General features: G+C 41.4%; 1 protein-coding gene and 1 long non-coding RNA gene across 2 annotated transcripts in view; one reads left to right on the top strand and one right to left on the bottom strand.

Moving 5' to 3' along the window:
* Positions 1–9,709, bottom strand: part of LOC128460287 (uncharacterized) — a 22,275-nt gene extending 12,566 nt beyond the window's left edge. The window contains exons 1-3 of the long non-coding RNA XR_008342196.1: positions 9,673–9,709; positions 7,395–7,475; positions 6,294–6,340 (exon numbers count right to left, since the gene is read on the bottom strand). This is a non-coding gene — a long non-coding RNA (uncharacterized LOC128460287). The remainder of the gene's footprint in view (positions 1–6,293; positions 6,341–7,394; positions 7,476–9,672) is intronic.
* Positions 9,682–19,325, top strand: fermt1 (FERM domain containing kindlin 1). Its single transcript, XM_053445402.1, has 16 exons — positions 9,682–9,841; positions 11,345–11,501; positions 12,204–12,301; positions 13,299–13,434; positions 13,545–13,682; positions 15,749–15,923; positions 16,022–16,124; positions 16,246–16,353; positions 16,772–16,903; positions 17,090–17,139; positions 17,232–17,356; positions 17,744–17,850; positions 17,961–18,185; positions 18,302–18,426; positions 18,524–18,665; positions 18,767–19,325. Exons 2-16 carry the CDS (start codon positions 11,354–11,356, stop codon positions 18,938–18,940), a joined length of 1,986 nt encoding a protein of 661 aa, XP_053301377.1. The 5' UTR covers positions 9,682–9,841; positions 11,345–11,353; the 3' UTR covers positions 18,941–19,325.

Raw genomic sequence — 19,325 nt, 5'->3', positions numbered from 1 at the left:
TTGTTCCCAAGGTTGCTGTTTTTTATTTCTGTGCTTTCTGTGCCAATATAATTCAATTTCTGCGGCCAAGCTAAATATTTGCAGCATGGCTTATGCTTCTAAACTGAGCTGTAGTTTGGGCAAAAAAATAGGTTTGCCTTGCAAGCAGTGCTGTGTAGACAAGGCAACTAACAGATTCACTGCTCATCAACAACAACTCTAGTTCTAGTCACACCATCTTGTCATTAATTGCTCTGTTGTGCGATCATCCTTGGCATTAAAGTCTTAAAGCTCTTCAATCCGCCCCTTGTGTCTTTGGGCTACGTGCTACACGGTTTGATGGTAAACTGACTGTTTACAACTTCTTAGGAACACATGACACAAACTGCAGGGAGTGAGAGTCATTTACAGTCAGTTAAATTCCCTGCTGAGAGGCCCTGCTAAATGCTTCTTCCACAGACGTTGCTGGGAAATATTTGCAATGGTTTCCATCCAGATTTGGGTCACTTGGTTCCACATTCACTGCACAGGTGAGCTGGAGCAGGTTTGTTTGGCATTGGTCATTGGCTGTCCTTTTCTTTCAACAGGGCTGGGAAAGCAGCACCACAAACAGCTTGCGACGACAAGAGATGTTTTTGTCCATAGCTCACCGAGGCGAAAGGACTCAGCTAAGCCGCCTTCTGCCAAAGCAGTCCAGGTCTCCCAGGACAGTCCCTGGGGGCTACGAGACCTGCTGCAGTCCAGTCCAACAGAGGCAGAAGGAGAGTTAGAACTCTCAGGAGAAAAGGTAACTCAGTCAGCCAGCTGTGCTGCTGCAGCATGCCGAAAACAACCTCTTTCACATGAAGTGTGTTTTGGCTTCCAAGGCTGTAATCATGGATGATTAGCCTAAGAACTCAATTCTGAAAGGGGACTATTCCCTTATTCCTGTCACAGTTTCATAAATTATATTTACCTACCACCTTTCCCAACTGTCCTGAGACATAAAGGGAGACTTGACTGATCAGTGGAAATCAGGCAGGTGTGTAATATTAATTTAAATATTAAAAAGTTAAATACACCTCATTTTAGAATATGTCTGGTCCAGGTACAAACACATGATCTCATGAGAGGTTTCATTTTAGTTTAAGATGTCGGGAAGAAAGATTTATTGAAAAGCCTCTAAGCTAGTTCAGCTGTTACTTTTTCTACTTCATAATTTAATGAATACAATAAAAAAAGTAAACGTTCGTAAAGGGTTTCGGCAAAGTTTAATGTAAGACTTTTTAAGAAAGAAATTTAAAGCCTATGTGAGGGTAAGACAGAATCCCAGGAGACACAGAATTACTTACAATTCCCTATAATTGAAGATAAGGCAGAGTGGCCATGTATAGGATAACCCTCAACACTCTATGTTATATTGCTAACTACAGGCAGGGACAGTAGGAATCCATATCTTTACTACCACCAAGTGGAGTATACTGTTATAAAATAAGACCAGGGTGTTTGTAGGCCATCAGTTATCAGTTTCACCTTGGTCTTGCTTGTAGTTTTATTATAGCGTGCTAATATCTGTATAGAAATAACTGCAACACATAGTAGTTACAAGCTATGCGTGCCCCAAAAACAATTTTCCTAAAAACGCAAAGAAAGTAGGGTTAAATGAACAATAATGTATTGTATTGTAAGACCTACCTCATCGACTTTAAGACCTAGTATGTAATACTTTAAATTTAAGCCTTTTTAAAACCAAGCAGGAACCTGTGTCTCTGTATTTAGGTTTTACATATTTCTTGAAGTACTTTTTGTTCCTGTAAATACATTTACTCATTCTCATTAAGTAATTTGGTAGCTTAAAAAAAATATCCTGTTTGAATGCTTTTTTCACTTAACGTTAAAAATACTATACACATCTAGTCTTAAAATGTTGAGATTTACAACAAAGTGAAGTGGGGACAAATTCATTCAAAGAAGTATTTTTGGCTTGTAGTCGGTTAATGACTCATGCACCATGACATGCTACTAGTACTGATGTCAACCGTGGCCAGATCGTCACCCCACAACAGGTGCAGCCTTTTCCCTTTCCCGCTCCTCATTCTCATCCTACTACAGTTTGTTTTTCCTCTAACATGTGGAAAACATCTGCATAGGTGGTCCCTCTAACCCCCCCTCCCAATTTCCACCCTTCTCATTTACTCCCACCCCTCAATTCTCTCTCTCTCTCTCTCTCTCTCTCTCTCTCTCTCTCTCTCTCTCTCTCTCTCTACTCTCTCTCTCTCTCTCTCTCTCTCTCTCTCTCTCTCTCTCTCTCTCTCTCTCTCTCTCTCTCTCTCTCTCTCTCCTCTCTCTCTCTCTCTCTCTCTCTCTCTCTCTCTCTCTCTCTCTCTCTCTCTCGTTAGTGAAGGCAAGCACTGATTGTAAATATGGAGAGGTGTCAGTGCAGAAGAAACGAACCGCGTATTTCTGGATCCAAGCTGCGAGGTTTACCGAAGCATATTTTTATCATGAAAAGCCAACATGGAATGGGACGGCCGTGCGCAGCTGCTGGTCTAATTTGCTCTAAGCATGTACAAATAGGACGGCCCACACAGACCATAAAAGTGGAGTGGAGGTTTTGCTCAACGCGGCACTTTTGTCTGACCAGAGGCACAAGGATGCCTTCCAAAGAACAAACAGATCACAAAAGGAAAAGAGAAGATATAACACACAGGCACACTCACATGATAGTTTAAAATACAGTGGAATAACTCCGAGGAGGACAGACTCTGCTGCCTCAGTGTTATTCCACAAGTGTTTCAAGCACTGTTTACTAGTATCAATTCTATTTCATATTTAAGTGCTAAAGTTATGTAATATGACCTCATTGTCACTCATGTAACATTTCAAACTTCCTATCCTCGAAAAAAAATGTATAATTTTATTAATGTCTATCATATATGTATATATGTATGTATGTATCTGTGTCTGTATCTGTATCTATATATATACTGTATATATAGATAGATATATTTATCTATCTATATATAGATTTATATATAGATATATGCATACATGCATATACATACTCATACACACACTTTTGTATTGTATGTTGCACTATTGCATGTTTTGTATGTGTGTCGTGTATGTACTTTTTTCTTTTTTCATTACGGTGTTTCCCATCTTCAGAACAGCACCAGTGTCTCTGTACATGTTTGATCTCCATACATTTTATTGCACCATGGGAAGTTTTATTTGCTCTTCAGCAATTTGCTCAGGAAACCCCCTGCAGATGCAGTGAGCACTTTACGTTTGAACACGTACACGTTACATGCCCATGCATGAATACACAGGTACACTCACATTTACATGTGTCTGAATGGGGTTCCCCTTTAGATACCGGATAAATACGAACTTCAAACAGTAAACTAGGTGCTAATGAACTGGATCCTGACAGGGTTTGCTTTCCGCGAGCAGAGACCCACCCCACAATGGATCCATTCACAGGATCTCAGCCATGGAAAGTGTTGGTAAAGTAATCCCGCTAGAGTTTATGCAACCTTTTCTAACTCTCAGTACGTCTTTCTCCCCTAAGGCCTTTAAGGCCCGGCCAAAAACAACACTGACCTGCATCAGCTGATACAGGCAGAGGCTACACACATTTGCATGTTTCAAAATGGCACCCATTCACAAACAGTTGGCAAATTGATGGTGGGAGGAAAGGAACACAACGCCCTGCTTCCTCTTACACTGTACCTGTGAAATCAGTCACTGCAACTTCAAAGCCAGTGTCAAGGGTCGTTGCTTCCATGTCGCTCTGCGGCACAGGACGTGGCGGGTTGGAATCTGAACGCCTCCGTGCACATGTGGCCAAATCGCCCAACATCCTCTGCATGCAATAAAAGGTGTTATTTTATCTTTTGGAGAATATGGGCAGTGTTCCCACTCTGTGTGCGCTGACAAATCGAATAAAACTCAAAGCTGTGCATGTGGCTTTATTCAACACATTTGATAGTCACACAGGAACAAAAATGTCAGCTGCTCAAAATCTTTCAAGCGCACCTGCTGAAACTGACAAAGAAGGATAGAGAGAGTTGGACGTGAGCGGGGGCACTTCATCATGAATTCTGCCAACAAAAAGAACAGTGAACTCCTCAGGCTTAATATCTGAAGAAAGCCCACTTATCTGTCTTTCTTGCTTTCTTTGTTCCTTTCAATTTTGGACAAGCAGAGTATTCCTGAGGTGAACGATTTCAAACTATCCATATGTGCTGTGTTCCTCTATATCTTTTATGCATCTGGGCAGCGAAGGGATGAAATACTGCCGGTGACAGGTAAAGCGATACTCTGTGATGGAAGTTGTTTTACAGTAGCCACTTTTCAGAAAGAAGTGCAATATTCAAACATGTGATATCCTGTTCCAAACCACAGCTCAGAGCCGCCTCTCCTCTCCATGTGAGGGTCACACTGTGCTGACAACCTGTATTTATGGCTATCTGACCTGACACCATGAAAAGTTTTATTTCTATCAGATGTTTCCACGCAAGGAGAGGTGAACAGAAAAAAAAGGGATATCTGTCCTGGCAGTGTTGTACAGAAAGCTCAAATGTAATTGAAAATGCATGGACTTTTTTCTAAGTTTTACTTATTTTGCACTTATTAAAAACCTTTTCTTTTTATATATATTTTGATTTTTTTTATAGCATTGGCTGCGGCTTGGTAATTTTTTTTAAAGCTTTCAATGGAAACATCAACAAGCAACGACGTAAGATGCCACTGAAGCTCCTATGGCTCCACCCATATAAATAAACAATTAATTTTAGAAATAAAAGAGCCTTTGTACTGAGCTTCCACTGCAGTGCAACGGTTACACAGTCTATCTGAGGAGGGTAAATAAGGATACTATTATCAACAAAGACTCTATATTTAGTCAACCACACAGCTCTGAGACATAGAGCCTGTCTTGACCATCACACCTGGGTCTGCTTGATTCTCATCATGACAGAATTTTATATTGTACTGACATTTGTAAAACAAATAACCTGCCAGGTGCAGGCTCTCCTTTCTTGACTTTTCATGACAGTTACGGAGGTCAGTGGCTTATAAATGAATCACGTTGAAAAAGTAACTAAGAAACGGAACGAAGACATGATTTTAACAGCTACGAAGAGACCGAAAAAGAATCTGCGCTGTACCACTCCGTAGGCCAAGGGGCAGTGTAGCGTTTATTCCCCAGAGCCCTGTGCTGTCAAGAGACTCTCTGCCAATGCCGTTTCTCATGCCTCCTGACCCCCTCAGCCCCGGTCCCACAGGATAACAGCCGTGGTTGTGTTGGGATATAGGGGCTGAGGTGAAGGGGATGCGGAACACCAAGGTGAGCGGCGGTTGGTAACCTTATGAAAACAACACCTTTGAACAGTGTTTACCTCTGAACCGTGTATGAGGTCTTCATTGACACGTCAAAGATGGCGGTGAGGTAAGTTAGGGTTCTTGTTGCATTCATTACTCCCCTCTCATCTATCCTACCTCCTCACACACATCCTAAGACGAACACCCCCCCCCTCGCTCCATCTCACCCCAAAAGCATGGGGCTCAGCAGCATGAATGGGGCATTGTGATGCGTCTCCGTCACGGCAGTGAATGTTTTCACTTCCATTTGATCCGTCGGCGAGGCTGCTAATTGGGTAAGCGTGTTCCCAGGTCACCAGGAGGTTTCTCTTTCCATAAATACAGAAAGCCGGCAAAGGCTTCTACAGATGTTGTTTCCCACCCGCTTCCAAGTAGGTTCAGACCAGCTTCAGGCAGTAGATGTAATTTATTGTGTCTAAAACCACAGTCCAAAAATTTTCCTTCTCTCTCTCCTCATCACTCTAAAAGCTGCATTTTATCATTCTCCCTGGCACTGCAGTCGAGCTGATATTTGTCCTGTGCTTTAGCTTGGACGGTCTGTACTATGTTGCCATTAGAACCACAGGTGTCATGATGACATGGACGTGGTTTTACTTTGTCTGTACTCCATCCAGGCCTGACAGCTCCAGATGATGTGATTTTCCATGTGTCTGTCCACCAGTGACACAGTTTATGAGGCTCAGGGTTTATTTGTTTGTTTTTGTCATGGAACTTACATTGCCTCTCCTACACAAGGACTCAGGACAACCTTGTTTGCCAGCACTAAACTCTCAGCTGGAACAGGGAGTTTAGACAGACTCACAGCAGTGTATGCCGCACTTGATCGGGGAGGTGTGGTAAAAAAATTGGTTAAATGTTTGAAGAAACTGATCTTTAACTGGAGAGTCTAGGTTGAAGTCCTTGTGTTGGCAAAGACCCATCACGCTGAAATGTCTGTGAATACTCACCAGTTCTAGGGCGGTCCTCCTGCAGCCGACTGTGACCGATTTTCTCCCTGGATAGAACAAATAAAAAGTCAAGTTCATCACTTAGTAAATAAGAATGACAGCCACTCAGCTACTGTTAGTACATGAACAGAGTTACTCAAAAATATTCTATTTGTATGAATATGCTCAGCGAAATTGCTATCTCATACCATGATATGAGGTGTACATTTTAATATACAAATACAAATAACCAAAAGAAACTGGGAGGATCCTCGAATTCATTGCTTTCCTCCAGTAGCAAAATATGATATAATGAGATGAAGGGAATGATAAATAATCGAATTGTTAGTACGGATTGGAATGTGTCTCTCCAAACTGGTTCTTAAACTCTCTTCACTCCGCTGCTCCTACAACTCTGACATGGTCTGATGGCGCCACTATGTGGCAGCATCTGAGCTCTGTTCGGATGTTTTGAAAAGGTTGTACTGGATGACAGAACGTCTCATTCTACTAACCACCATAACACTTCTTCTCATAACCAATTATGATTATTCCTTTACCTTTATTAATTTCAAATTGCTTATTGCAGAATGATCCCTGCAATACTTTTTAAAACTGTGTGAATATTACTGTGAGGCTAGATTAAACTATTCTAGTTACAGCAAGACTAACTACTCAGTGCTTTTTGCCCTTCAAAATACCATGAAAATTATAAATCACCTAAAATTGTCAAAAAAGAACAGATTTTTTGACATCATGTGGATTTATCGCACTAGAAATATTCTTTGTTTGCTTTTAGTAATTTCAATATTAAATTGAGCATTTCTTTATTTACACCTGGTTGACACGTGCATTAGAGAAATAATCATGCACAAGGCAAGTTATTTATGTAATTACTTTCACCGTGATGTTAATTTCTTTCTTTTGCGAGTTAGAGATTGTCACTTGTCAAAACTACAAACACTTATATGATATAAACTAACATAACATGTTCCAGCGTTTCTGGAGCTGCCCAATCGACCCCTACAGACATAATAAATTTTTTTCCCCAATTGAAACATGTATTCAAGTATACCTTTTCTTTAGGTACAAGCAGGGCAAAAATATACTATATGATCTTACCAATAGAAGCCAGGGGGTGGCAGGCTTCACACATGGGCTCACCTCATGACCAAGTCACTGAAAGTCCACATCATGCACCAACTGCTGAAGAAACACGTATTTACATAATTGGCTGTAACTCAGTGTGTTAGGCTGATTATCAATATAACACCATTTGTCCAAATAGGAGAAATGTCAGCCATCCGTTTTACTGATGTGTATTGTAGTTTCATAAGCTCATAATGGGCAAAAGCCACATACTGGTGACTCATCTTGAATTACTCATTGGGTGGGATGTGGGAATTAAGGAAGGTGTGGGCTGATTCATCTGAGGTAAATATTCATCATGCGGTGGGTCTGTCTCCTGAATCCACTTGAACTGAAGAAACACCCCTGATATGATTTTTCTCATTTTCATCATAGAGAAAGAATGACAACAAGCTGAAGCATTAAAAACTGTACACGTCACGAAAACACGTCTAAACGAACATTAGCATAACCAAGACACACATCGACGTATTTAAGATAAGATTCAACTGTATTGATCCACAGACCGGGGAAATTCATTTGTTAGAGCAACAGGCAGGTCAAAATGAGGTAGACAAGAGAATGAAAATATAGAAAAAGCGATAGAATCAAAATTCAAAAAATGTAAAAGTGCAGAGTACTTCCTACGCAGACTTAGACTGTTCCGTATGAGCACCGACGTCTTGGCCGTGTTTTATTCTGCTGTGCTTGAAGCTTGATTAGATATGGAAGCAATATATATCCAGCAAAAATCTTAAATTGAGAGCATTGAAAAAACGACTATGAAGGTGATGGGAATAAAGGACTATCCTTCCCTCCAGACCATCTACGAAGGTTCTGTGGTCAGACCCGTCACACATTCTGTTCCCGGAATTTGACCGGTTTCCATCAGGCAGACGATACAGAGCCTATAAGTGTTAAGCCAACCGCCTCAAGCTCTCATTCATCCCAACGTCCATCACACTTCTCAACAAGGAGACGTGTTGATTCGTTCATGTATCTTAATAACCCTTGCAATGGTCTAGCACATCGGTTCCCAAACTGGGGTACATGTACCCCAAGGGGTACGCAAAGTGGTTTAGGGGGTACGCTGGGAGAACATTTTATTTGCGTTTTCAAATTGAAAAAGCCCATTACTTTTTCAAACTGAGCAATAAATAATCATGCAATATTAAATAGTCTGAATAGCCAAGTAGCATTGCCAAAAATACTCATGTATACCCATATTCGGCGAAATAATTACACTGCCCAAAATAGTTACAGGTAGGTTAGTGACCGTTAGTCAAAACTAGGGATGGGCATAATTAATCGACAATCGATTAATTGATCATTAAGAATTTCGTCGATGACATTATTTTGGCATCCTCTCAAGCACTCCCGTCTCATTAACCTGTGCCGTGGTGATTATTTCTGGCTGAACTCCGCTCCGGCCACGCCCCCCTTTTAAAAAGGGGTACGTAGCTGGAGATTGAATGTCTGAAGGGGTACGGGACTGTAAAATGTTTGGGAACCACTGGTCTAGCACATTTCACACTCTGGTTTCTAAGTTTTAAAGCCAGCTTCTGTTTTTCATCTTGCTTTATCCTTTCAGTTTTTAATCATTTGAATGTGTTTTAGGGCAGCCTCAATATTGAACTCACTTTTATTCTGCATTATTATTCTGGGTCTAGCGTGATATGTCCTTGTGTACTGTGTTTTGTTGTTGTTGTTTGTTGTGTAATGTACTATTCTATAGCTGCTGTACAATAGTACTTTGGCCCAAGGAAAAACATTGCCTGTGGAACAATAAAGTATATTTGATTTGATTTGCTGTACATTATATACACCACTATATAATGTGTTATTATTTATCTATGACCTGCCAAGGGACAACAGATGGAAATTAGCATTTTTGCTAACTCCAAACCAAAAGTTTGTTACACTAAGTACACAGGAAAAACACGTATTTTCAAACTATATAAATGTTCTCTAAAGTACAGTGCATTCGCGCATTGTATTGCTATATTACTACATTAATATATAAAGGACAATTAGAATAATATGGACTTATGAAGAGTGAGCTAACTGTTATCCTAGCTAATTCAGGTGTTTACTGTGGCCATAGTTCTCTGGTGAGGCGACCAGCTACGGACAACGTCTGTGTGACGTCATATAGCTAGCTAGCCGTTTTTATTCTTGAACAATTTAGCTCGCAATGACTACGTAGCCTGAACGCGTTTGGTGAACCTGAATGAAACTTGTGCAATGATGTGTGACCACCGAACACACTCACCTCCACCACTTCCTGTTTCCACCTCCTCCTCCTCTTCCTCCACAGACAGACGCTGTCCTCCGGCTTTACCTGGTGTGTCCCTCTAGGAGGAAGTCTCAGTCCTGGGTCACCTCACTCCACAACACACTTCCAGGAAAAACAGCTGACCGGCAGAAAACTTTAAATCCAGGTAAGAACTGTTTCACACTTTTATTTAGGCGAGTTTCTGAGCTTGTATCCATGTGGGTTTGAATAAAGCTGGAGCCTCATGTGCCTGGTGGAAAACAATTGTATGATCCATACTTGGGAACGTGTGATGTGTCTCTAATAGACTCGCAGGTCAATTTTCAATTTATATGGTGTTATTATACATAGTATTTGTCTTTGGTAGCTGAACAGCAAAACCTGATACTTGAGAGTTGTTGTCACAGGGTTCAGTTTCTCTATTTCAGACCATTTGCATCAGTGTGAATAATTTTAACAGTACAGAATAATGCACAATGCTTTAAAACACTGTTTTGTGTTGTGTGTGTTGCAAAGAAGCATTGTTAACTTTTTACAGCACTGAAATCCTGAAATGAGATATTCAAATGCTTGTTTGTATAAATCAGAGATAAGACATAATATATTTAGAATAAAAAAATCTTAACAGGCTTCACGCCTCTTTCAAGCATTTTGCATTTGATTTTCTTTTCAGTTTACTTTCTCGTGAGCCCCAAGTGCCCCCAGTGCACCTTCCATCACCTTTAATCGATCAAGTTTAATATTTTAAGAGTGAGGTCATCCCACCTCCAACACACCTCAGCAAGTAGTCCCTCAGCAGGCGTGCAAGCTCGTACCCTGCTCCCAACAGCTGCAAAGGGAGGGAGCAGCACAAAGAGAAGTAGAGTGTGCTCTCAAAACCTAGCCCTCCAGCAACATAGTTTTATACAGTGTACACATGCAACAGGCTACCCAATAAATAATACAGGTATGTTAATAGCCCCAGTCTAACGGTTGTGTGCTTATGACTTTGCATCTCTTTGTTCACCCGATTTACAGTGTTCAGGTGTGAAATGGAGAGAGAACGGTGCAGCGTGTGGAGATTGTTGTTTTGCATGGTCTCTCCTGCACCAGATTCGTGTCCCTGCTCGTCACACATTCCACGGCTCTACCCTCCCTGCTCCTCCTCCACACGGCTCCGCTTCCTAACCTGCCTGATTTCATCCGTTTCTCTCTTTCGCATTATTAAACTCCGACAAACATCCACGATATATGTGTCTTTTAAGTGCAGAGCTGCGTCGTCTGTTCTGTGTCCTCCGCAGTCTCATCTCCTTTTCCTGCTGGCACCAGCCAGTACATCTGCCAGGCTGTGTGTTCACTGATATCTTATTCATTAATGTATGGGTTGAGACAAGTACTTCGGGAGCTGCAGTGTGGACTTGCAGAGACACTGCAGGTTGAAAATCAGTTCCACTTAGAGCAGAAAAACTGAGAGGCTTGTTTGTTAAGTGCAAGCCAAGTTAAGTTGGAAGTTCCCACAGGATGTTGAGAAACACTTAATCTGCTTACTCATGTTTACAGATGTTTCCTAATCTTAAAGGAAAGGCGGCCAAATGACGTCTCCGCTGGGTTTCTAAAAGGGATCCTCCTGACACTCCTTGTGATGCGATATCTAAACCCCCATGCACGGCCTCCCCTCTTGTCTTTTCAGAACAGGGCGATGATCACCGCAGAGTTAGTAGAGACCTCATGGGAGCTGTCCGTGCAGGTGGATCAAAAAGACGGAGACGAGTCCATGAAATTTAAGCTGAGGGTGAAGGGGGACTTGCACATCGGAGGCCTCATGCTGAAGTTAGTGGAGAAAATCAGTGAGTGTCTTTGAAAGGTTAAAAAAAATCTTAATGCATTCTGCCTTCTGGGTCTTAGTGTTTACATTGGGTGGAATCTCATTTAAATAGAAAGAGAAAGACACCAAATGTGTATGCATGTGTAACTACAGAGGTCAGAGACATAAGAAATCAAGCTTTTCTTAATCTTACAATTGTGGCTTTGGTCCCCCGACTGCTGCAACAACAGCTCTGTTAGTCATGCCACACCCTTATTTGCCCTGCATATCTCGACACTGCAGTGGCCTTGTTTAGTCACAGTGCACTGGATTGTCTAGCCTCAGGGGCTAAAGTTCAGCCAGGATCTGATATCTTGTCACAGTGCTCTGTAACCGTGGAGCGGCTAACCGTAGCAAGGTGGTATAAAGAGCATGAGACATAACAGATGACTAAGTAGCTTGTCATCGACAGACGGATTTCAGCCCAGCGCCATAACATGATGTCAGGCAGACTCATAATGCCATACTTTTATCAAAGTCATTCACCTACACAACAGTGGGAACAGGAAGTGATTGTTTTTCTAGATGTAGTAGTGAGATATCAAAGTCTCAAAGTCCATTTAAAATTGACCAATAAATGTGAACAATGCCTTTAGATTACAACGACCCATTCAACTTGATATATGACAGAAGTATGGTACCAATAATGCCAGTAATATAATAGTATGATTTACTGTGTCTGCAGAGGCTCCTCAGGACTGGTCAGACCATGCCTTGTGGTGGGAGCAGAGGAAATGCTGGTTGCTTAAGACCCACTGGACCATGGACAAGTATGGAATTCAGGTAATGTCTATTTTTAGTATTTTACTCTCCAAAAAGCAATTCAAATATCCCCTATAAATGTATCTCTACAAAATCCATTTGAATGCCAATGGCACAGTTGTATATCCTCATATCAATTTAAAGCCATACATTAAATGATCTGTATCAAAGCTTCTTGAGGCAGGGAGAGCCATCGGAGGTTGTACATAGTCTGCCACCTGTGGAAGCTTCTGAAATAAAATCATAGCTTCTTACTCGATCCATCCATTATCTATACAGATAGACGACCCTCAAAGGATATACAGCTTATCCTTTGAGGGTTGTGGGAGGGGAACCGGAGCCAATCCCAGCAGACTTTGGGCGGTGTGCCCTGGACATGTCGCAAGTGTATTGAAGGGCCAACATACATAGAGACAAACACTCTCATCTATGGACAATTTTAGAGTCTCCAATTAAACTAACTGTCTTTGAACTGTCAAAGCTGAACAACCCAGAGAAAACCCACACAGACATGAAAACTCACAAACAAAGACATTGGTCGAACCAGGATTTGAACCACGCTGTAACAAGCTCAATTTTCCTAACCACGTCAACATAGCCCACAGCCATTTGTCGGGTCAAAAATGGGAACATCATGATGTTTAGCTCAAAGAATCGTAGAACTCATGTTGATATAGTGATAACATAATTTTATTATGCGGAAAAACATCTGAAAACATTCACCAAATGAATGAAATGCTAAATTTTCCGTCAAAAAGGGGCACACTGCCAAATGTAGGTGTCCATTACATACACTGCATGAGAAAACATCATTTCATACCACACATACCGTGTAGATGTAATCTGCTCCACAGATATTTAAGGAATTACCTCTTGATGTTAGAATCCATGAATGGGGACGTTTTCATTTGCCCAGCCAAGGTTAAAAAAACTTCAAATCTGCTCATTAAGGAAGGAGGGGGGATAAGTATTAATTTGCTTGGGCGACTCTTATGATTTCAAATATTTTGCTCCCCAGTCTGATGCTTTCCTGCGCTACACACCCCAGCACAAACCCCTGCTGCTGCTGCTTCCCAACATGAAGACCATCATTAGGACTGTCAGCTTCTCCAGTGTGGTCTTCAAGGCGGTGGGAGAGATCTGTCAAATGCTCGGTGAGTTTCTCCGTCTTTTCGGAGAACATTATCCCTTTCTTCTTTCTGCTTGTGTGATTATTAAGACTCACTTGTCATCCCTCAACCTTCTGCGTTTTGCTCCATTCCAGGCATCAGGAGGGCAGAGGAGCTGTCTCTGCTGAAGCTTCCAGATGATCCCTCCAAGAAGAAGAAGAAGAAAGACAAGAACTCAGCAGAGCAGGACATCTGGGACATCGATTTACCCAGTGGGGGAGCAGGAGGCCAAGGTAGTGTGAAAGACTTGAATGTGTCTCACAAAAGGTCGGCAGCATCTCTGAAGAAATTATACACTAATACTCCTGTATTGAAAAGAGAAAGATGCACTCATCAGAAAACCTTTGAACCCTTGAGGGTCGTGGAACCACTCCATAACAGTTTGACCGAATGTGGTCTGGCGTGATCGGCTCTATATCTGAGCTAAGTGCGTTCACACCTGAACTTAAAGCTATCCACTTGAGATTAGATTACAAAAACCCCATGTTAATACCAGGTGTGTAAGGGGCCTTTGGCCAGAGGCGCTCTACTTTAAAGTTTAGATGGATTCGATGAATTTAGAACAAGGGGAGTGGTTCCTAACCTGGGTTATGGCCCCATGAGAGGAATGCAGTGCGCTGGCAGGTTAAGGTTAAACTAAAACTGAATAAATCATTTTAAAGACAAAACATATAATATCGGTGGCTGCTACACTGCATTATTCGCTGAAGCAGTCAATAATGTTAGAATATATAATAATAACAATAATATAATAAAACAAAAGTGGTCTCCAATGCTAGTGTCACTGTCAAGATTCAGTTAAAAGCAATACTATGTAACTTTTACCAAGCAGCAGCTCCATCTGCAGCCAAATGTGGTGATTACTTATGTTGGGTGATAAAGTGGTTTTCATGAAGAGAAAAAACAAAGCCTATGACTTTGTTGAGAGGAGCTCTGACTGAACTGAATGGTGAATATTACCCATGATCCCCGGCTTCCTGAACCAGAAGGGCTGCTGCTGTAACAAATCCACCAAATCAGTAATCTTTATATTTTATATTTTAAGTTTCCTCGTTATATTGAAGATATACTTGGAGTTTTTCAACGATCTCTAAGTCTTTTCACCATTACTCTTCAACTTATTTCAATTCCACGCGGAGATGGTGGCAAATCACCAAAGTTAACTTAGAGAAAAACAGGCATTCAAGGAGGGGTGTGACAGAAATATTTATTTGATAATTATAATGATAAATTGTCTTAATATCATGTGTTTCAGCACATTAGTGTATAATATTAATTTCACTATAGGTTTAAAAAAATGTCAAGAGTTAAAGGGTCTGGCCTACTGTACTGTGCTATGGAACTTATTGGTTGAACTTTCTTTAACTAGAAGGGATTTTGACAGTGAAACTGACTAAATGTAGTCGGCCAGAGATTGCCTGCAATAAGATATAAATTCTGGTTATTGAGGGTGCAGCATATTTGATTGTGTGTTGCTTTGGCTGCAGGAGAAACAGAAAGTAAACTGCCTGCTACTGAGCTCTACAGTTTTCATCAGGGAGATCTGAAAGAATTGGTTAGTGTGCTGCCGTGTTCTTCCTCAGTCCGAAGCTGAATCTGCAGCTCAGACATCACAACTGTAAAAATCTATCTAATAAAGAACTTTAATCTCTGCTGCCTTAAAGGTCAGACCAGGTTTTAACTTTCATGTTCCATCATCCTTTATTTAGTTTTTATTGTCCTCCCTTTCAAAGTTTTATTACCTCTGCCCTGTCGGTTTTCTTTATTTGTTGGTTGGTTCCTTGGTCAGCAGAATTGCGCAAAAACTACTAAACATATTTCCACAAGTCTTTGTCCATGGACCAAGAAGGAAATCGGTTATGTTTTGGGATGGAGCCTGGGAAATTATTGTGAGATAGGTTGCTTTTATATTTTCACAGATTTTCCCTGGGAATAATGCATTGAACTTAATGTTGCTATACAGTGACAAATAGGGCTACAAACCTGTAATTACCACCAACGTTTAACTGAAATGATGTGGATTCAATTGGGAATTCAGTTTATATGTCTCCTCAACAGTTTTACAATCTATATGTGTAAATGTACTTGGCAGAGTTTTGTTGGGCCTAGTTGTATTCTAGTTTCTTTGTCTTTGAAAGTTATAGTTGAAAATTATCTTTTGGTTTTCATAAGTTCTTTTGACCTAAGACCTATGCTGTCTGACAGCTCGTGGATTTTAAATGCTAATTCTTAGCCATTTATGCTGAATCATTTTTTATTGCATGCATGCATTTATCAATCCTCTATTTCCCCCCCAAAGGCTTCATGTACATGACAGCTACCTACGACTCAGAGAACAGGCTGCCTGCGTCTGCCACCAGCCAGTGTTTTGGAGAAAACCCTCTTGCTGACTCTCAGCCAAACTTGCCGCCCGCTGAGTTGGCCAAGATGTACCAGTCGCTCTCGCTAGTGGACAAAGCAGTCAACAATGCAGGGTAGAAACACTGTTGATTCAAACGTGGTGCTGTTTCACAATTTGGATGACATTTTTCTATCCTCAGCCCATATGATATATTATTGTTGTGATTGACAGGTGGTTGGACTCGTCTCGATCCCTCATGGAGCAAGATATTCAAGATGACGACAAGCTTTTACTTCGGTTTAAGTACAATGTTTTCTTTGACCTCAATCCCAAAGTAAGTGACCCAGAATTTATCAGAATTTTTTTGGGGGGGGGGAACTGAAATAACAAGGACAGACTTTACTTGAAATTTGTGTCCTTGTGTGTGTGTGTGTGTCCGTGTTTGTGTGTTTTAGTACGACGCTGTTAGGATAACTCAGCTGTATGAACAGGCCCGCTGGTCCATCCTACTGGAGGAGATAGACTGCACTGAGGAGGAAATGCTCATGTTCGCTTCACTACAGGTAAACACCTCCTCGTCATAGTTGTGAAAATTATTTGAAGGTGATGTATTATTATTATTATGATTTCCTTGCATTGTTTTGTCAGGGCTGGTCACTGTATTAGACAATACAACATTTTAAGTAGTCACATTTAGGAATTTTACTGCTCATAACTGGAGCCACGAGTTTCCAATGTCAATTTATTGTGTAAAAAAGTTTATGATAACTGTAAAGTTTCAGCTGTGGCTCCCACTGTGTCTAAATGTCAGCCAGTCTCAGCTGTTATTGGCTCACAGGGCTGTGCTGCAACCTCCCTCTGACTCACAGCAGCTTTGCATAACCTTTAAAGTCGTGTCTGAGAGACTCATAATGGCTCATACATTGAAAACTAAATGTTCGATAAGTGTTCTAACAAGTAAAACGCCCCCTTTTTTCTCAGTATCATATTTGTAAACTGACCATGTCGAGTGAACCACTGGACGCCTCCAACGAACCAGAGATAGACGAAGTGGAGGCGGCGCTGTCCAACCTGGAGGTGACGCTTGAAGGCGGACACACGGACAGAATTCTGGTAAACATTTTTTTTTTAGAGCTGCGCTGAACAGTAACAGTAATTTCCAGGTTTTCTGGTCTGCAACAGTCGGACACCTGTTTTTAAGCTGAAGTTGATAGCTAGGCCTCCGATGATTGCATGTCTTAACACGGGGATGTAACGAGAAGACACAGGATGATTGACTGTTGTTTGACCCGCCCCCAGGAAGACATTACAGACATTCCAGAACTGGCAGATTCCCTCCGGCTATTTAGGTAAAATCACCTTTGTGCACATTTTACTGTCTCACATGAACATGGCCATCTTTTTATTCTTTTTATTTATTATTTTTTGTGTCTTAAATCAGGCCTAAAAGACTGACCCTGCGGCCTTACAAAGAATACTGGTTTGTGTTCAAGGACATCACCATTTCCTACTACAAGAACAAGGAGACTGCCAGTGGAGAACCCTTAGAGCAGTTTCACCTCCGAGGTTAGTGAGAAAAAAAACAATCTGGATACCCAGTTTTAATATCTTTTCTGTTGTTGCGGATCAATAACCCTCAGTTAAAGCAATCTCATTACGTTTGATTATGTGAGTAAGTCTTCTCATAGGGTACAAAACAAAGTTATTCTCATTTCCTCATAATGAATATAAAGTTGTATGAATTCACAGTGTGGATTAGATTGTGGTTAAAGAATTAAATGAATTATATCCTGGCATTGAAATGACAAAGCACAAAATCTAAGATTCTGTGGTAATCACCATAGTAAATGCAGTTTTATTATCTATAAGCAGATCTACTGTATCCCACTGCTCTGTATCTGCAGCTTAAGTCAATACAACATATGCTCACATATCTTCCTCCTCATTTGACAGGTTGTGAGGTAGTTCCTGATGTCAACGTCACAGACAAGAAGTTTGGCATCAAGCTCCTGCTCCCAGTCGCTGATGGGATGAACGAGGTCTACATCCGATGTGACAATGTAAGGTCCAGCTCCACATCCGTTTGCTCCACATTTTATGAGATTGCATTCTTTGGGAACTGGAATTAGCAGATCATTTTGTCACTGTTGTACTGTGTCTCGCTCTTCAGGAAACACAGTACGCCAAGTGGAAAGCCGCGTGCATCCTCGCCTCCAAGGGCAAGACCATGGCCTACAGCTCCTACAAGTCAGAAGTGAGAAACATCCAGTCCTTTTTGCAAATGAAGAGCCTGGCGCCCCCTCCTGGCCAGGCGGCTCCTGACCTCGACGCGATGGAGATGAACGCCGAGTGTTTCGTTTCGCCGCGCTACTCCAAAAAGCACAAGACCAAACATGTTCGTTTGAGGCTCAAACCAAACAACTCGACTTTGCCAACAGCCATCAGTGTTGCGTCACTGTTATAGTTCGGAAAAATGTTTGCTAAATCTGCCCCTCGTGATTTTGTTTCAAGCTGACAGCTCGTATCCTGGAGGCCCATCAGAACATAGGACGGCTGTCGCTAATGGAGGCCAAGATGCGCTTCATTCAGGCATGGCAGTCACTTCCAGAGTTTGGCATCAACTACTACATTGTCAGGTACAGTGCAGTATATACATGTGTGTGTATATACATATATACATTTGACTTCACTTGAATGATAACTTGAGGGAGTATCCTTTTCTATGTGATTCAGATTCAGAGGCAGTAAGAAGGATGAGATCCTGGGGATCTCGTACAACCGTCTGATTCGTATTGACATGTCCTCTGGCCTCCCAGTCACCACATGGAGGTTCGCCAACATGAAGCAGTGGAATGTCAACTGGGAGATTAGACAGGTGGGCGATCGTTTCACCTCACTCAGCGGTTTCTGGGTTATTGCACACAGATCGAATTATCTCAGAGACACAAATACCTAATCTACTTCATGTAATTCCAGGTGACCATAGAGTTTGACCAGAATGTGACAATAGCCTTCTGCTGTTTGAGCTGCGACTGCAAGGTGGTGCACGAGTTCATCGGCGGATACATCTTCCTGTCCACACGAGGCAAAGACCAGAACGAGTCCCTGGATGAAGAACTGTTCCATAAACTTACCGGAGGACAGGAATGAGATTAGACACTAGACTGTGCTTCTTTGAGTACAGCTGTTGTTTATCTACGTAGATGTTACAATGTGAGAATTCCGTGTTGCAGTGTCAAATCACAGCTAAATAAAATGTCGTACTGCGTCACAGTCAGAGATGATACATCGTCAGTCACAGAACAGCAGGATTTTTTGTCATTATATATCCTCCCTCAAACAGTGATAACGATGTACCCTGCACTAGAACAATAATGGTGTTGATGTAAATATGGAGTGAAGATTTGTCTTTATCTCAAAACCTGGATGAACTTAAGATTTGTAAGAATTAAGCTTTTTTTTTAAAGGTGAAGCTATGTCCTCATTTCAGCAGACGCAATGTTTGTAAAAAAATATTAAAGGGTGTTTTTTATAA

Source organism: Pleuronectes platessa, chromosome 17 (assembly GCF_947347685.1).
Source record: "Pleuronectes platessa chromosome 17, fPlePla1.1, whole genome shotgun sequence".
NCBI classification, from domain to species: domain Eukaryota; kingdom Metazoa; phylum Chordata; class Actinopteri; order Pleuronectiformes; family Pleuronectidae; genus Pleuronectes; species Pleuronectes platessa.
Note: the sequence above shows the minus strand (reverse complement) of the source record. Positions and strands in the feature narration are given on the sequence as shown.